This window comes from Amyelois transitella, chromosome 28 (genome assembly GCF_032362555.1).
Source record: "Amyelois transitella isolate CPQ chromosome 28, ilAmyTran1.1, whole genome shotgun sequence".
NCBI classification, from domain to species: domain Eukaryota; kingdom Metazoa; phylum Arthropoda; class Insecta; order Lepidoptera; family Pyralidae; genus Amyelois; species Amyelois transitella.
In genome coordinates, this window is record NC_083531.1 from 4,101,965 (window position 1) to 4,121,319 (window position 19,355).

General features: G+C 36.8%; 4 protein-coding genes across 8 annotated transcripts in view; all 4 read right to left on the reverse strand.

Moving 5' to 3' along the window:
- LOC106138075 (zinc finger protein 436) overlaps positions 1 to 19,355 on the reverse strand; it is a 36,005-nt gene that overhangs the window by 5,541 nt on the left and 11,109 nt on the right. Inside the window, exon 6 of one of the 5 annotated variants that reach the window (XM_013339097.2) lies at positions 5,202 to 6,506. The exons of 2 other annotated variants lie outside the window; for them this stretch is intronic. In XM_013339097.2, coding sequence (XP_013194551.1) covers positions 5,278 to 6,506 — 1,229 coding nt within the window. In that variant the 3' untranslated portion in view covers positions 5,202 to 5,277. 2 more of the 5 variants (XM_013339095.2, XM_013339101.2) reach the window with 2 other exon arrangements.
- Positions 1,549 to 3,009, reverse strand: LOC132903649 (zinc finger protein 239-like). Its single transcript, XM_060952405.1, has one exon. The coding sequence runs from the start codon at positions 2,998 to 3,000 to the stop codon at positions 2,134 to 2,136; it is 867 nt and encodes a 288-aa protein (XP_060808388.1). The 5' UTR covers positions 3,001 to 3,009; the 3' UTR covers positions 1,549 to 2,133.
- On the reverse strand, positions 3,893 to 4,973 carry LOC132903648 (zinc finger protein OZF-like). The gene has a single exon (XM_060952403.1). The coding sequence runs from the start codon at positions 4,891 to 4,893 to the stop codon at positions 3,907 to 3,909; it is 987 nt and encodes a 328-aa protein (XP_060808386.1). The 5' UTR covers positions 4,894 to 4,973; the 3' UTR covers positions 3,893 to 3,906.
- LOC132903647 (zinc finger protein OZF-like) lies at positions 7,991 to 11,121 on the reverse strand. Its single transcript, XM_060952395.1, has one exon. The coding sequence runs from the start codon at positions 10,411 to 10,413 to the stop codon at positions 8,734 to 8,736; it is 1,680 nt and encodes a 559-aa protein (XP_060808378.1). The 5' UTR covers positions 10,414 to 11,121; the 3' UTR covers positions 7,991 to 8,733.

The window sequence follows — 19,355 nt, forward strand, 5'->3', positions numbered from 1 at the left end:
AAGATGGAGGTTTATTTGAAAAAAGTGAATTTATTACTACTAAATATACAAGCATACAGTTAGGTGCAGAACTGAGTCAGTATCTTATGTTTAAATAAAAAAAGGCTTGTAAAACTGGGATTAACTACAAAATAATAAAAACATAATTATATTTGAAAACCTTATTTATTATAAGTTTAATTGAAAAACTGTAATAAGTTTTTATAGTAACTTTCATAGATAATCATTTCAATTATAATTGGTTCACTTTTGCACCATTTGGAAAAACATAAAAACATAATCATAAAATCATTTTTTAATATTTTGTCCAAAGACCTTTTGCTTTTTTAACAGCGTTTAACCTGTTGACCAAACTTTTAACAAGTTTTTCACAATACTGGGGTGGAATTTTGTACCACTTTTCTTGTACACGTTCCCATAGAATATTTAGGTTTGATGGTGGTGCTTGATATTCATTTAATAGCATGCTTTTCAAATATGCCCATAAATTTTCAATGGGATTGATGTCAGGACTCTGAGATGGCCACGGAAGGACTTGAAACTCTTGCTTAACAAGCCAATTTTTTACTATTTTTGATGTATGTTTGGGGTCGTTGTCCTGTTGAAATAATACTTCACTCACAGGAAATGGCATATTTTCAACAGCTTCCATCAGATGTGTCTTTAGAATGTTAAGATACATTATTCCATTCATGTTTCCGTCGATTTTGTATATTGGTCCCACGCCGTAAGCTGTTACGCAGCCCCAGTGTTTGATATTACCACCACCATGTTTCACTGTTTGAATAAAATCCTTGGTTTGTAAAGGTTCGCCTTCTTTTTTCCAAGCCCATTTTCGCCCGTCTGTGCTGTATATATTAATTTTAGTCTCATCTGACCAAATAACTCTCATCCAATCACTTTCTGACCAGTCCATATATTGTTTTACGAAGTCTATTCTAGCTTTAATATTTTTTTTGTAAGGAGAGGTTTCTTTTTCTTCTCTACAGCTTGCATTTTCGCATTGTGTCCATGCCCGACGAACAGTCCACTTACTTACTGACGTGCCAGTATCTTGTCTTAAAGCGCCGCTGCTTCTGATGCTGAAGACGCTTCACTTGATCTTAATAAGTGAATAACTTTTCTTACCTCTCTATCAGATAACTTTTTAGTACGACCACCAACATTACTTGAAACGGGAAGTTTACACTTTAATTTTATTCTCTGTACAGTAGATTGACTCACGTTTAAAATATGAGCGATATCCCTTGTCGATTTTCCACTTATGAGTAACTGTTTAGCAGACTCTACAATATTCTTTGGAGTTGGTTTCATGATTATAATGAAAAAAAAAAAGTATAACGTTGAACTATTCCTCGTGCGATATAGAAATACACTGAGTAAAAACAAAGCAAATTTGCTTTTTCTCCATCAATTCCTACGAGTTTAAACGCGTTTATACGTGTGAGCGCGAGTCGGTTATAAATACGGTGCAAAAGTGAATCAATCAATATCAAATGTTACAACGTTTTGACGTATAGTTAAAGGACAAAATCTCATGGTTAATTAACACAAGGATATAAATTCAAATAATAACATAAAATTTTCGGTTATTATTTATTAAATAAGGATTATATTTAATATTTTTAAACAATAGCGATACATTGACTCAGTTCTGCACCTAACTGTATATACGACATTTATTTACTAGGTGAGGCCACGAACTTTTGGATTCACCCTCGTAAAATGGTTTATATATCTGTGTTTCCTTTCTTCTGACTATTGGCCTGGTTACATCACACATACATGGACCTTTGACCATGGACCCTGGATTGGGCGGGTCGGGTTTTTACACGAAGCCACTGCCATCTGACCTTTGCAGGGATACCTAACCCGTATTCTGTACCTGTAGTTATCTGTTTGTTTAGTTCTTTTGCCTAACGTTTATAGCTTAAAAAGAGTCATCTGTACATTTTAAAATCAATCAATCATCAATGAACGCTGAACAATGAAGCTAAATTTGGCAGGCCTGCTCCTTAAGGAAGCTAAGAGAATTTCTCGAAATTCTTACGAGTAGGACTTTCATTATCTAACATAGCAATCTAACATATTCATGAGAGCATTCTCCTTTATTGAGTCAGTGTTAATTATTCTTTAACTTTTGATTTGATCGGACGTGTTCGCAATTGATTCAGCATCTTTCTTTTCTGAAACTTTCTCAGAATCGGACTTTTTCGTGTGCTTTTTTTGATGCGTATACAAATTACCTTTCTGATTGAACCTCCGCTGACATATATTACATTCGTATGGCTTCTCTCCTGTATGTTTCTTCAAATGAGTAGTCAAATTGGCTTTTTGACTGAATTTTCGATTGCACACGTTACATTCAAATGGTTTCTCGCCAGTGTGTTTTCTCAGATGTATTTGCAACGACACACTTTGACAGAATCTAGCTCCGCATATATTGCACTGGTAAGGTTTCTCGCCTGTATGTTGTTTAAGATGTGTTTTCATATTACCCTTCCGATTAAATCTACGATGACAAACGTTGCATTCGTACGGCAATTCGCCGGTATGCGTCCTCATGTGTCGGTTCAAATCGCTAGTTTTACACAACCTGATCCCGCACACGTTGCACTGATAAGGTTTCTCGCCTGTATGTTTCAATAAATGTCTCTTCAAATTAAACACCGTTGACAATCTCCAGTGACATATGTCGCATTCGAAAGGTTTCTCACCGGTGTGTATTTTCGTGTGTTGTCTTAAATGGCTGCCCCTGAGAAACCTTTTCTGACACACGTCACATTCGTAAGGTCTGTGCTGAGGTAAATGGCCTAACATCTGTCTTTTGTTTGCGAATGTTCTGCCACAAAATTGACACACATATTTATCTTCAACGCGTACTAAACACTTCAAGCGTTTAGCTTCTACGGTTTCATCTTTCAATTCAACTTTCAGGAAATCATCATTTTGAACCGCTTTCGTTTCAACGTTCGTACTTTCAACCTGTTCAAATTTCATTATTCTTCTCAGGGCTTTTTTGTCTGTGGTATTTTTATCTTCATTATATGCCTTTTTCGTTAATTTTGCGCTGAAACCTAGACAATAAACAATTGCAATATGTTCAAATGCTGAAGAACAATTTCATCCGTCTATTAAATGCGATCAAAACGATTTTATTATTCAAGCATATTTGGAGTCTGAAAGCGGTTCTAATTTTGAAAAAATAAAACACCATTTTTAAACGATGTCTAAGAAGCGATGTAATCGAGGACTTTATCGCAAAAACGCACTAATTAATTATTCACAATTCTTCTTGTTCTGTATTTCAATTTACATCAGTACAGAGATATGAAAAATCTTAATATATATAAAAAGAGGCAATGACTGACTGACATAACAACGCAGTCCAATCAATCCAATGATTTCAAATTTAGTATTTCTTACGTAATCTACGATTTTCCCAAATTCCCACGGCAAGGGAAATAAATTTATATTTTTGTTTCACGAGGGCGAAGTCGCAGTGTCGCTCTCTTCTAGAGTAATACAGCATTCAATTGATAAAGAAATATATCTACCATTCGTTTCAGTTAGAATTAAAGATAGATGTGCAATTTCATTTCAATAGGTTAAGTATTTAAAAAAAGAGTAATGAGTGTGAAGGAAGCGGGAGAGGTCTGTAGGTATCCACAATCTCTGCCTACCCCAATGGGAAACAGGCGTGATGGTATGTATGTAGGTAGGTTAAGTATAATGGTGATGAATAACTTTTTTAATTTAAATTCATTTATTTCCTTTAAATGTGTATCTTTTGTTGTTACATATAAGTATAATAAAATTATATTAATATTAACTGTTTACCCCGCAAGGTATACGTGTTTATATATATGTCTTATGATCTCGCAATTTTTTTAAATGGACCTTTATTTATGTATTTTTATGAATTTTTCCATCACCGTGTACTCTCTTATGAGTAACCAAGTGACTGCTCTGAATGAATCTCCGTTGACAAACGTCACACTGGTAGGGTTTCTCGCCTGTATGTATTCTATAATGTTTATCGAGGCTATATTTGAAAGTGAATTTCCGGTGACAAATATTACATTCAAACTTTTTCTCACCCGTGTGTTTCTTCAAATGTGCATTCAAATTACTCTTCGTGTAGAATCGATGATGGCATACGTGACATTCGTGCGGTTTCTCACCAGTGTGACTTTTCAAATGTACAGTCAAAGTGCTTTTTTGAGTGAATTTCATGAGACAAATGTTACATTCAAATGGTTTCTCGCCGGTGTGTACTCTTAAATGTACGGTCAAATCAGCTTTTACATAAAACCCCTTTCCGCAGATGCTACATTGAAACGGCTTTTCTGAACCCTCGTGTCTACGCAAATGACGCTCCATAACGTCCTTAAGTATAAACTTGGCGTGACATATTCTACATTCGTAAGGCTTGTCACCGGAATGGTATTTCAGATGAATTTTTAATCCACCTTTCTGATTAAACGTACGATGACAAATATCGCATTCGTACGGTTTCTCAGTCGCGTGTATGACAGCGTGAAGTTTCAAATGGCCCGATGTACGGAATTTTTTACCACATATATTACACTGATAAGGTTTTTCGCCCGTGTGCACTCTCAAATGAGACGTCAAATAATACTTTTGAGCGTAACTACATTCACAAACGTGACACTGGTACGGTTTTTCACCTGTGTGTGTTCTTATATGTTTCTTTAAATCTATCGCCCTGTCATATCTCCTTTGACAATATCCACATTCGTGAGGTTTATGTTGTTTTAAATGTCCGCGCATGTGATATTCCTTTTGGAAGGTCACGTAGCAGAACTGACAGACATATTCTGGTACACTGTTGAGTGAAGACACCGGTTCTAATGATTTTATTCGTTTCATATCTGTTGTGGTTTCATTTTCTTGATTAAAAGATTGAGGTTTACTAGCATCAGCCGTTATCTTCTCTTTCGGAGAAAAATCTGCGTAGAAATATTCAATTTAAGATTTTGACTTAAAATTGTGTATAACCAAAGAGGACTTTATCGCAATAATTTAGAGATAAAGATGCAAAGGGAGCCATCGTTAGACTTTTAATAAATAAAACTGCTACCATTTTTATGTTTCACTACTATGAAAAGAAAAACAAATATTTATATGTAATTACACTATGCCGCACGTACTGACCTGACCTGCGGTTCCTACCACTTGTTCACTGAAGGATCCAAATGATTCCACTGGCTAAGAAATAAAATAAACCCTAAACATCTATCTCAATCATCTAATTCAATATACTTTTTCTCGAGTGTTCTCGCTCCCGTGTTTAATTACGTGCCTTTTAAATGATTTCTTTAGCGCAAATTTACGCGGACAAATAGGACACTCATAAGGCGTTTCGCCCGAGTGCAATTTCATATGCATTGCCAAAACGTCCTTCCTTTTAAACCTACGATGACAAAACACACACTCGTGAGGTTTATCGTCTTTATGCTTAGTCATATGTGTATTCAAATTGTTCTTTGCAAAAAATCTATGATGGCAGACGGTACACTCGAAAGGTTTTATGCCAGTGTGTATTTTCAAATGGGATTTCAGGCTGCCGCGTTGCGAGAAACTTTTATGACAAATGTGACATTCGTGAGGTTTCTCGCCAGTGTGCGTCAACATGTGAATTTTCAAACTGCACTTTCTGTTCAGAATTATACCGCACACGTTACATACCACAGGCTCGTTGTCCTTTACTTGACGATTCGATTTATCAAAATGCCTCGCCAAATGTTTCTCCAAGTTAACTTTTACAGTAAATCTACGTTTACAAATGTCACACTCGTACTTTTCCTCTACGTTATGTATTCTATAATGTGATCTCAACTCTTCACTATCATTAAACGTGGACCAACAAAGACTACATTTATTACTGCTCGACTTCCTGTTATGTATTCTAAAGTGTCTTTTCAAATGATCATTGCGACTGAACCTCGCTCCACAGGTGTTGCACAGAAAACGTTTCAAAATTGTTTTTGTTGTTTCATTTTCTCTGCTGTGCAATTTTAAATGATCCTCGAGACCGTTCTTATCGGAAAAACATTGATGACAAACTTTACATTCAAATTTAGAATCATCAATATTTTTCGCATGACAATCTATTTTCAAATTTTCATCTACATATTCACATTTTACAGTAGTACTAGAGTTTTCATTTCTTTCAATGGAACCTCCTACGACTTCCTCTTTCATTGGCACATGCCCGTGGTTTTTGATATGCGATTTCAGATTATCCACTCGTTTAAATCCACGTTGACAAACACCGCATTTGAAACCCTCTTCGCCAGTGTGAATAGTTACATGTCTTTTCAAATGATACGTAGTACTGAACTTGGCGAGACAGTAATCACAGTGGTACGGTTTGTCTCCGCTGTGTATTTTAAGATGCCTGCTCAAATGATAACTGCGACCGAAACTGGCATCACAATGCTTACAATTGTAACGTTTTCCGGGACTTGTATTTACATCACCTGTGTAAAGAGAGTTCTATTGTACTACACAGTATTTTTCATGAGCAAATGAAGAGCTGTTTAGTTATTTTTACTGATGTCATCATAAGTGCATTATCAACAAAGAGCATAAGGTATGTAAAATATGGGCAGGCCACAACGAGCGAGCGAGCTAATTTATTTACGTCATACATACTTTGCTTTACACATCTAATTAAAGAAGGTGAGAGTGATGAGGCCAAAGAGGATACCAACGATCCCATCCCTCACCTCGATAAAAGTGCGCGGTGGTTAACAAGAGAGCAGGCGAGCGAATGACCTGGATGGCGATGGAACAATCTTCTTCCTGGCTTTAGTCTCGGTATTATCCTCACCTCTCTGAGGACTCCTGGGTGTGCCTTTTTTACCATGATCCAGTTTAAGTCAGGTTTATACACGAAGCTACTCTCGTGTGTCCTCCGCAACCAATCATCGCAGCAAATTAGATATGGTTACACATTTAGTTGTCTAAATAAGCAGATATCCTTAATATTGAACCATCTCTATGTCAAATCAAGCTAGTTCAAGAATTTGATTCGCTCGGTCGCCTCGCTTGATATATTTCTTTGTAACAACCACATCGCTACGCTCATTAAGTTTCTCTCTTTGCCTGATGTGGTCTACCCTTTACATACGTATATTTTAGAGAATGTTTAATTCATAGTGCACATTTCGTACTTTGAATATATTTATGGAATATCCAAATATGCTCTGTGGATCATAACGCCCTTAAAATAGCGAATTCCATTTGGCCATTGGTCTAAAAAATAGTTTTTTAAGAGGACTTTATCACAAACACGATGATAGATATAAAAGAAAATACAAGTTCAATAAACTTTTGTGTATATTATACAATTGACTATATTATATTTTACATTGATTTATTCCAGTGAAGATATATTTAAGTAGAAAATTTGAATAATTTAATCTGGCGCAACAATGAAATCTCAAATAAGCTTCTTTTAAAAATCAAGTCAAGAGAAACATTTACCGAATAGTTTAAATAAATAAATATTAAATTTATTTGAAGTGAGACTAGTATGCAGGGATCATGGTAAGTAGAAAAAACACTAGATTAGATTTGTCTTTAAAACGTTTCTAACATTAGCTTGAACGCTAGCCGAACGGTAAGCACCACGACATTTAGACAACTGAATATGAAGAGCCTGCCAACACAGTTTATTTACGAAACTGCCTTTTATGTAATAAGTAGGACTGATGATCTTTCTAAAAGCACAGCGAGCTTAATGGCATTTAGTTTTGGCTAAATGTTCTGTATTTTTACTTATAACTGCAGAGAATCCTTGTCCTTCTTAATATTATATAAACGTAAGTTCCGAATGTAATGGGATACGTAATTTGAATATTATAATGCATACGTGCAAAAAGAAAAGTATTTAATTAAATTTTATAAATATTTTAATTAAAAGAAAATAAAACATGGTATGTTGCAAAAATTTACAGCATAATTATTATCAATTATTGAAATTAAATAAAAGAAATGTCAGACTCCGATCATAAATAAACAAAACATGATTCTATTATAAAAATTTAAAAAAAAAAGTTTGGTCATCATATTACACGTTTTGTCATTAAGCTAATACTTATACATTTACAAATGTCACCTTACAGGATCACATATACTACTAGTAATAAAATATGAGTAATACGTTAGTTAATAATGTATATCTATATGGAGGCATAACTTTTTTAAAGCATAGCCGTCTTCAAGTTACAATTAATTTGTCGTACAGCGTTACATTACTCCGCGTTCTTTTCAGAACAATTCATTTCATTCGATTTTGACGAATTGTTTGTCAAAGATATTTTGATAAAGACAGCAAGGCATGCATATATACAGCTTATCTTATAATTGTTCCTACAATATACAAATTTAGTACCACGTTGAACTAAAGTACATTGTCAAGATTTCATTTCTCTTAAACTTGTGTACACTATACAGTGTAAATAATAGCAATCGAAATATAGCGTTAACGTAAAGACGGTAGGGTCAAAGTAATTTATAGCATATTAATTTATTAACTAATATTTTTTTTATATACGACCGGTGAATGTCTTCAAGCTTTTGGAAAATATGGCGTCATCTTCGAACAAAGGAAGAAAAACATGACCCTTTTTATATTTTAGGGTATGCATTCATCAACCAGAGCGTCATGTCATTCTTTCGATACAAAGTTGAGAAGTAGAATTATTCCCAATTTTCAACTTTGTCAACCTTGTGTGTACGTAAATGTTTTATCATAACTTTTTTCAAAGTGAATTTGCGTAAACATATGTAACATTCGTGCGGTTTCAAACCCGTGTGAAGTTTCTTATGCGATGTCAATGAGTCTTTCCGTTTGAATCTGCGATTACACACGTTGCACTGATGAGGTTTCTCGTCTGAATGGGTGCCCAAGTGTTTAGTAAAGTTGCTTCTTTCTAAAAATTTGAAATTACATATTTTACATTCGAATCGTTTCTCGCCAGCATGTCTCTTCAAATGTACAGTCAGTGTGCTGTTTTGTGTGAATGTCTTATGGCAAATATTGCATTCGAACGGTTTCTCGCCAGTATGCTGGAGCATATGTCTCTTCAAACTATATTTCTGGTTCAGAACAACCCCGCACACGTTACATATAACCTTTTCATTATACGTTTTCTTCGGTGTCGCGTTATTCTGACAAATTTTAGACTCTACTTCAATATGCGATAGCAAATGTTTCTCTAAATTTCTTTTAACAACAAATTTACGATTACACACATCGCATTCGTATCTCAAGTCGTGCGTTACGAGATGTTTACCCAATTCAGTTTTTTTACTAAACGTGGAAGGACAAAAATTACATTCGTACACTACTTTCTTACTGTGTATTTTTAAATGTCTCGCAAAATGGTAACCGCGCTGAAATCTGGCCCCGCATTGGTTGCAGAGAAACGGTTTCAATTCTATTATACTTTTCGGTTCTTCACCCACATGTTTTTTCATATGTCTCTCTAATTTGTCACTTTCGGCAAATTTCCGTTTGCAAACGTCGCACTTGTAATATTTCTCACCTGTATGTTTCTTCAGGTGCATTCTCAAATTAGATTTTTGATTAAATTTACAGTGGCAAAAAATACACTCGTGAATCGCCTCGTCACCGTGTATCAATAAATGTTTCTTCAAGCCATGATTCCGAGCAAAACTAGCGCCGCATTGGTGGCAACGATAACTTTTTTTACTATCATCAAAAATTTCATTAAAATCTGCACACGCTTGAAATTCTTCAGCATGCGATTTTATATGCTCATCAAGCGAATCCCTTTTAGAAAATTTACATCGACAAATATCGCATTCGAATTTCGTCTTATCAATATGCCTGATTATGTGAGTTCTTAATAGACGTTTCTTATTAAACGTAGCTTGACAGTAATCACACACGAAATGAGTTTCACCGAAATGTATTATCAAATGATTTTTAAGTTCTTTACTTTGACTAAATTCCAAATTACATTCTGTACATTTGTACGGTTTGATGTCGCTTATGTTTTCATGATAATGACTGTCGATTGTTTTTGATATAATATCGACGAATACTTGTCCATCTTTCTGAGACGATACAATTTTGTTATGAGTTTTGATGTGGCGTTTCAGACTAGCCTCACGTTTGAACGGCATTTGACAATCGTCACACTTATATATTGCTTCGTGCGCGTGTACTTCTGAATGTCTTTTCAAAAGGTAAAATTGAGTGAATTTCTCATTGCAAAAATCGCACCGGTGCGGTTTTTCGCCAGTGTGCGTTCTCATGTGACGCTTTAAATGGTACACCCGCGAGAAACTGGCAGCGCAATGTCTGCAATCGAATGGTTTCTCGCCAGTGTGTGTTCTGAGATGGTCGCGCATGTGGTTCCTGTGAGTTAAAATTTTCTTGCAAAACTGACACTTGTATCGTTTCTTACTCTCTATTGATATATGTTCTAGTGACAGCCGACTTTGTCTAATTGCGTCTGTGGATGTTTGCGCGCCACCTGTATAGAGAAATTTGTGAAAGACTACGATACTTATGGTAAAATAACAGCGTTAAGTGATTCTGAGGACTTTATCACAAAGGTAATTTGTTTACAGCTACAAACGTCAAAGATTAAGAAAACTTTCAGTTAGCTCTTAACTTGAGAAAAAAAGTTAAGCATTCTGAATAAAGAAACGTGGAACAGATATACTAATACGAACTATATATTATTCACATGCAATTCAGAAATAAGCCTAATGATTCCTCAGATGACAGATTAGATTTATGTTTAATATATGTAAATAAAAAGTCACAGGTTTTGTGAACAGAAAGATTAATATAAAAGTACAATGAATACAAAAATCCATCCACATTATGTTGTCACACATAATAACATCTGTATTAATTTAAATTAATAAATTCAACGATTTCATTAATGGCTTAAATAATATATACATACATATATCTACAAAATAACGTATGTAGTTAATCCATCATGTTCAACCTTATTTTATTCAACGTCATCCTATAGAATCTGCTGGAAGAGATTTCTTTAGAAATGAGCAGAACCTATGTTTCTTGTATTTATTATTATTTATTTACAAAAATTTTCACTTGCTGTCAAATGGTTCATGTGTTAAAAATAATTGAACTTTCAAAACGTGAAACCACCATTCAAGTAGCCAGTAATAAAAAAAAAAAATAAAATAAAATAAAAATTGTTTATTTCAGATAGCCACGGATCCATATCAATGTTAGTAAACTTAGTCTAGATTTGTTAGTAACATGGCACGATAAGAAATACTAAAACATAAAAAATAAAATAAAATAAAATAAAATAAAATATAAAATAAAATAAAATAAAATGGAGAGTGATCAGATCGGCTCATTTCTTTCACAGATCACCCTCCTCACAAAAACAGCCCACAACGGAGAGGAGAACCTGTCTGCCAACGTCTTCAAAATGCTATTGGGACTGTCCCGTATTCTAAAAATTAGCGACGAGGTCTTCTTGCGCATAATAGCCGCAAAGCTATCGACTTGGTATTCCGCGAACATACCTGAGGCGCTACAGAAACGAGGCAATCCCAGCATCATCCTGAAAACGTTATTGTATAGAACACGCAGTGCGTCCATCGCCTTTTGGGTACAGCCCACCCACAGACTTCCCGTGTACATATTCTGACAGTATGATTTGAACAGCGTGATCTTGACATCTTCAGTACAACGAGAGAATCTGCGGATCAGCATATTCCCCCTCACCGCTAGCGCCCTGCGTTCTCTATCAATGTCCTCATCATCTTTAAGGTCCTCAGTAACAATGTGTCCCAGGTATTTGAATTTTGTCACGCGTTTTATTTCAACTCCACCGAGAGTGATACTCAATGTGACATTGGGGCGGTTACCGGGGGCCTCAAAGACCATATACTCGGTTTTCCTGACATTATAAATCAGCCCATGATTGGCGGCATAGGTCTGACACACTTCAAGCAGGGTGTTTATCCCCCCCACCGTCGGACTAAGCAGCACCATGTCATCGGCGTAACTAATATTATTTAGATTAACGCCATCCAACCGACATCCGACACGCATGCTGCTCAGCTCAACGATGAGATCGTTGATGTATATGTTAAAGAGCGTGGGAGACGTTAAACCACCCTGTCTCACCCCGCTCTCCAACACATATGGCTCTGAAAATGCACCCGCCCACTTCACAACATTAGATTGATTGGCGTACCAAAATTTAAATATATTTATGATTTCCGCCGGCATACCCCCCTCACTCAGCTTACTCCAGAGCTTGTTGTATGACACAAGGTCAAAAGCCGTCGAGAGGTCAAGGAAACAGCCATACACCTGCGTCCTGCGACTTGTGTAGTATTTGACAGTGTGCTTTAAACTCACAATTGCGCTTTCCGTAGACAGCTTGGTACGAAATCCAAACTGTGCATCGTGAATATCAGCAAACTTCTGTAAAATCGAGTTTAGCACACTGTCAAACACCTTAGCAATGGTTGTTGCTAGCGAAATGGGGCGGTAGTTCCCCTTTACCGAAACGTCACCCGCCCTATTCTTCACAATGGGTATCACAACCGTTTTCAACATTTCATGTGGAAGATAAGAGTGGCTAATACACATTGTAAAGAAGAGAGCGAGCACCCTGGGCAAGTGAGCACCGGCATGTTTCAAATGCTCCACACTGATGCCATCATGGCCAGGAGATTTTCCACCACTCATACCATTTATCGCCATTTTAATCTGTTTTGCCGAAACACATATCAGTGGAGTCTGTCCGCTAAGCTCAACATAAGAGGGAGCCGAAGGCCCCAACTGTGAGCTAACCCTAAAATGATTTCGAAACATATTGGCAATACTAATAGGCTCGCTTTCCCCCTCCACACTCGCGGGCAGGCCAGGCCTAACATCAAGCCTTTTTGTCGCTTTCCAAAATCTGTCAAACCGCTAGTAATAACACGCGGTCGTTTTTAAACTTATCGCTGACAATAAGACCAAGTTTTAAGTCTTTTATAAACATATTTGCACATAGGCACGCCTGTTTTAGGATTATAAATTTAACAGATCATTTAGTTTATTTATTATTTTTGTTTGTAATCTGTTTGGAGTGCTCAATGAATAATATGTTCATTATACTCCCACCAGTTTGTCAACCTTGTGCGTGTTCAAATGTTTCATCATAGTTTTCCTCAGCGCAAACTTTCGCATACAAACATTGCACTGATGAGGTTTCTCATTCGAATGTATTTTCCTATGCATAATCATAACATCTTTCCGCTTAAATTTTCGATTGCAGACATCACATTCGTGTGGTTTCTCATCAGAATGCTTAGTCATGTGTGTGATCAGATTATTTTTTTCATAAAATCCATGTTGGCACACGTCGCATTGAAATCGTTTAATGCCAGTGTGCCTGCGCAGGTGTGCTTTCAAAGAACCACTCTGAGTGAACCTCTTGCCACAGAGATTACATTCGTAAGGTTTCTCTCCTGTGTGTCTTATCATATGTTGCTTGTAATGGCAACGTTTGACTTCAATTCCACACACATTACAAACATCCGACGCATTTTCAACCGCTTTGATTTTACGTTCTTTATTTTTCTCATGCGTCGCCAAATGCCTGTTCAAACCATACTTTTTCTTAAATCTTTGCTGACAAATTTCGCACGCGTATTCTATTTCTGAAGCGTGTTCTTTCCTAATGTGCATAGACAAAATTCTTTTATCAATAAATTTTGATGGACAGTGTTCACATTTGTAAACGATTTTCTTGGTATGCGTTTGTATATGTCTGTTTAAATGATAACGCCTCGTGAATCGAACCCCGCAATGATAGCAAAGGAAGGGTTTTGATTCCATTTTTATTTTGCCATCAACGTGTTTTTTCATGTGAGCCTCCAACTTTTCTTTCTCGGCAAAAGCGCGCCCACAAATTTTACATCTATCGACAACTTCGCCAGTGTGTTTTCTCAGATGTGTTCTAAGACTAACTATATTAGTAAATTTACAATGACAATAGATGCACTCGTGCGTCGCATCGTCTCTGTGTAGCAACAAATGCCTTTTCAAACGATAATTAGTCGAGAACCTTGCACCGCACTTGTTGCATTGGTAAGGCTTATCAAAATTGTCGTCCAAATCAATTTTGCTGACACCGTCTCTATCTGAAATTATTTCAGCAGCGTGCATTTTCAAATGTTCATCCAACAAGGCTTTTTTAGAAAATTTAACTCTACAAATTTCACATTTATGTTTCGCATTCTCGATATGCCTCTTAATATGATAAATCAAATTACATTTTCGATCAAACGTGCGCTGACAATGGTCACATTCGAAAAACAATTCGCCCGTGTGTGTTTTTATATGATTATCTAGTTCTTTGAATCGTTTGAACGCAGCGTCGCATTCTTGGCAAACGTACGGTTTCAGTTCATCACATACACTTTTATAATCAGAATCTATCTTTACAATTTCATCAGAAACTCCATCGTGTGTTTTAAGATGCAATTTCAATTTATCAATGCGTGTGAATCTACGGGCGCATTGATTACATTTAAGTGGTCTCACATGTGTCTTGATATGCCTCCTCAAATGATATACGCGGCCAAAACATGCCGAGCATTGCGTGCACTTAAAAGGTTTTTCACCTGTGTGACTGTTAAGATGTTCGCGCATGTGACCCTTGTTTACATATGTTTTGCGACAAACCCGACATTTGTAGCCGCTACGGTTGTTTATTTTAATTCGTTTTGCCCCTTCGATCGGAAGTACGCCATCTGTTGGGAAAGTAACAAAACAAATACTAAACACACGAAAATATGTATGTCGTTATTGAGAATGGTTTCGGAGGACTTTATCACAAGTGTATTTTATTCCAAATTCAAATAGGTACGTGGCAAATATTATTATCAGGAGAAAAACATACGTTTATATACGAATTGTCATTGACATAGACTGGGTAATAAACATTCAGTTTTCACACATTCACTACTTGACTGACAAAAACTACTAGCTGTTAACCGCAGCTCCGCCCGCGTTACACTTTAATTGTCGTTCTCTTGAGAATTTTATATCTGTGCCAAAAATCGTCAAAATCGAAAGTGTAGTTTTTGACTAAATTATTCTGTTTAAAACATTAGTTAGATTAGATTTATACATGAGTATTTACAAATTAAACATATTTCACAAGTTAAAACTATAAGGCTTAGGCTCAACAGTGTGCGTTCTCAAATGCGTCGTCAGCGTACTTTTCCTATTGAATTTCCTACAGCAAACACTGCATTCGAACGGTTTCTCACCAGAATGTATAGTCAAATGTCTTTTCAAGTGATAAATTCTCACAAATCCAGCGCCACACTCCACACATTTGTACGGTTTCTCCCTGGTTCTCTGCAAATCATTGCACCTGCCCGGACCGTGCGTTTTCAAATGCTTCTGCAACGTGTTCTTCTGCGCGAATTTACGCTGGCACACGTCACACTGATAAGGTTTCTCGCCCGTGTGCCTTTTTATGTGCTGTCTGAGATTACTCGAGTTGTTGAATCTGCGATTGCACACATTACACTCGTACGGCACTTCGCCGGAGTGCGTTCTCAAATGGTTCCTCAAATGGTGCGGGCGACTGAATTGTGTTCCGCATTCGTAACATTGATACCGTTTCTCGCCGCTGTGTATAATAAAATGCTGCTTTAGAAGGGGATTCGTTCGGAACCGCTTTTGGCATATCTGACACGCATAAGGCCTATGCTCTATCCGATGGTGTTGTAATTCGACCTCCGTTGCGAATTTCATTTGACATACGCGACACGAGCGTCGCCTTTTGAATATTATATTACGTATTTCCTGTACTTTCTCTTGGTCGGCGGGCGTTGGTCTCTTTATGAGTTTGATGCCTGTAAGGTAGAAATAGGGTACATTGGTAGCGATTAGGGCTCTGGAAGGGAATCTGAAGAATTGCCAAGCAATTTGTAGGGTTATTTAGGTTTAAGATAGAAAATATCGTGGGCCTGCTGGAAGAAGTTATTATTTTAAGTTTTATTCTTATTTTCCTTGATGTGAGTTGTGACTTCCTTGTGTTTATATTATATTCCTACATAAATATATAAATAAATAAAATAAACGGGACGCTCCTTCCGGGTTCGTCCTCTTCATGTTTTTTTTGTCAGAATATATTCTCGGATCGGAAACGCATAGAGTATACAAGTTATTATCGGTAAATCGGTAACAATGCCATCTAGTACAAATCGGTGGAACTACAACGCAGTCAATACATATAGTTGCGTGTCCACTCATAATAATTTCCGAGGAACAAGCAAGACGGCGCTGGCGATAGACAGAAACGTTATTTGAAATGTTAAAAAAAAGAGGAAGTGTATAAAAAAAATTATAGAGGGACCGTGGATCCATAGGACAAATGTAGTATCTGCCAATCCCTCCGAGAAATCTTTCTTCGACGTCCCATAACTCGGGACGTGCGTGAATTACACCAATGAAGTTTCAGATCTTATCGTATGACCATGTCGGCCATGTTTAACAAAAAAAACCACGAGTTAAAGATATTATAATCATAGACAGAATGGGTACGTGTATTTGTTCTTATTTCAAATTGTCCCGCGTATTATCGGGCGCTTGCGCAAGGCGATAACGGCGAAACCAGCTGGCGGGTAAAAAAGAGATACATCATCTGACATCGTACCGCTTTGGACCCAGGAGCCCTAAATAAGCGCCCGTGTCCCAATCCTTCGCCTTTAGTCTACTACAGCGCTCACCAAGTATCTCGCTATCCACTGGCGGCTACTTACTGGATCTCATGTCTAAAACTCAACGGCCATTTACCAATGACTATTCTAGTTACGTACATTAGTTTCACAACTAACCTATGCTCTTACGGTGAGGGAGAACATTGTGAGGAAACCTACACATTTCAGGCAACTGAATGTGTAACCATAGATCCAATACGGGTAAGGTTTACTTGCAAAATTTGCGGATGTCAGACGGGAGTCGCTTCGTGTAAAAACCTCACCCAATCTAGAATCCATGGTCAAAGATGCCTTTGACCATGGATTCTAGATAGACCCCGGGCTCTTCTCCAGTGAAGTGAGGATGCAACCGGGGATTAAAAGACAGGAGGAAGAAGAATCGGTAACTCGGCGGCTATAAAATGCCGAGAAACTACAGGCACCTTAACGCGATATCTTTTGTTCCTCTTAAGTAGTTGTAGGGACTTTAAGCTGACACTGCAAATGCACCGACGAGCGGGCAGTACAATTAGCCGTTTCCCGCGCGTCTAGACATATGGGCATGCAAATTACATAAATTTTATGTTAGCTTAACTATACGTAATATTGTGAGTTGTACTGTACTTCTGTATAAACTGTGTAAATTAATAAACCCGGACTTTCGTGAACTGCACTCAATAGTTTCTCTTGAACATTGAAACCCTTATTTTCGAACTAATTAGTACACATACATAGTTATAATTAGATTTAAGTGATGTGACGTCAATAAGTGATACCTTGTATCCAATTTTGAAAATAAATCTATTCTATTCCGTTAGTCTCATTTTGATGATATTTAAAATGTACGTAGCCTCTGTCAATAGAATTTTAAAGCAGTTTAAGTAGTTTTTGAGATATTCACAATTATGTAAAAATTTTAAATGTTCGCGAGGTTTCTATCACTAAGACAAACTCTATCTGTTACGAACTCCTTAGAGTATTCCGAACTCCTTTGTAAAGGACAAGCATCTTGTATTTTAAAATAAGAAAATAAATGACAGTCTGTTTCAAGCGTGCATCATCTTTTATTTTACCAGCGCAAATATTTTATTATTTTCAGCAAATTTCCTATACTATCGCTTTCCAATGAATGTCTAAAATGACTTTCATGGGAAAGAGATGGAGTGTTCCTATTCCATGGGTGCCGGGAATCTATCTCTCATTCTATATATAATAAATAGTTCTCATACTCATAGTTCAAAAAATGCGTCATTAGGCAGTAAAACGTCTGCCGACGCAGCTAGTTATCAAGTAAGGGTTCATGTAAAAATATAGTTTGTTTTATTTTTGTGAAATTATTAAATGAATTATTTTTATGTTGTAAAATTCTAAAATATCTTTAAATCTTCTAAATAAAAGAAGGAGCGACAGACATATAGTTTCAGAATTAGTTCCATGGTCGCTCACGCAACTATCAGCGCCAAAATTAATTGGCATTATTTTAAACATCGCTATTATAAGTTTGTTAATACTACACAGGCATTAAACGCGCACGTAACGTAGGTACCTTTATTTTTTATCGGACGATTTCAGCCGGCTGGTTCTCAAGTCTCTCGGTTGCCACGGATCATTATACATACATAAAATCACGCCTCTTTCCCGGAGGGGTAGGCAGAGACTACCTCTTTCCACTTGCCACGATCTCTGCATACTTTCTTCGCTTCATCCACATTCATAACTCTCTTCATGCAAGCTCGGCGGTTATAATGTTACGGATCATTGTGATGTGGCGACATCTGTACGCCGCAAGTCACAACAATCAATCACGCGACGCTATCAGTCATAAACAGCGAAAAAATCTAAATCGCGCAAGCAAAGATTTCACAGCGAAACACACAAATTTTCATTTTCATTTTTCAGCTCAATGTGGCCTATAAGTCTCTTCAAGAGTGTTGGCTCTGTCTACCCCGCAAGGGATATAGACGTGATTATATGTATGTATGTATGTAAAGATTTCACGGATTGGATTACATACATTCAGTCAGAAAAATATCGGGAATGGATTATTTATTTATGGTTCCAAATTCAAATTTTTGTTTTTTTTGTTGTTGTTAGATTGGCACAACTGTTTTCCATTTTGGCGCGGAGTTTGAGTTGCATCTGTTGTTTACATTAAATACAGTGCTATTTTTAGTTATATCATATCTAGTGTGTATTGCTAATTTCATAATGGATAAAAACATCGAACAAAGAGTTTGTCTTAAATTTTGCATTGCCAATGGAATATCGTGTTCGGAGTCACTGAAAATGTTACAGAAGGCTTACGGTGAATCGACTTTATCAAAAACTCGTGCTTATGAGTGGTACAAAGCGTTCAAAAGCGGTCGAGATGTGATGGAAGATTTGCCTCGCTCTGGTAGGCCATCAACGTCTGCAACTGAAGTTAACATCGCAAAAGTGAAGGAAATAGTGACTGAAAATCCTCATTCAACTTTGAGAGAGATAGCCACCGAACTTTCTGTATCTCACGAGTCGATCCGTACCATTTTAACTAATAATTTGGGTATGAAACATGTTGCCGCTCGGCTAGTCCCAAAAGACCT

What these genes read in the sequence shown, in the direction of transcription:
- LOC132903649 (XM_060952405.1), bottom strand. Translation starts at nt 3,000, where the DNA reads ATGAAATTTGAACAGGTTGAAAGTACGAACGTTGAAACGAAAGCGGTT.
- LOC132903648 (XM_060952403.1), bottom strand. Translation starts at nt 4,893, where the DNA reads ATGAAACGAATAAAATCATTAGAACCGGTGTCTTCACTCAACAGTGTA.
- LOC132903647 (XM_060952395.1), bottom strand. Translation starts at nt 10,413, where the DNA reads ATGCGCGACCATCTCAGAACACACACTGGCGAGAAACCATTCGATTGC.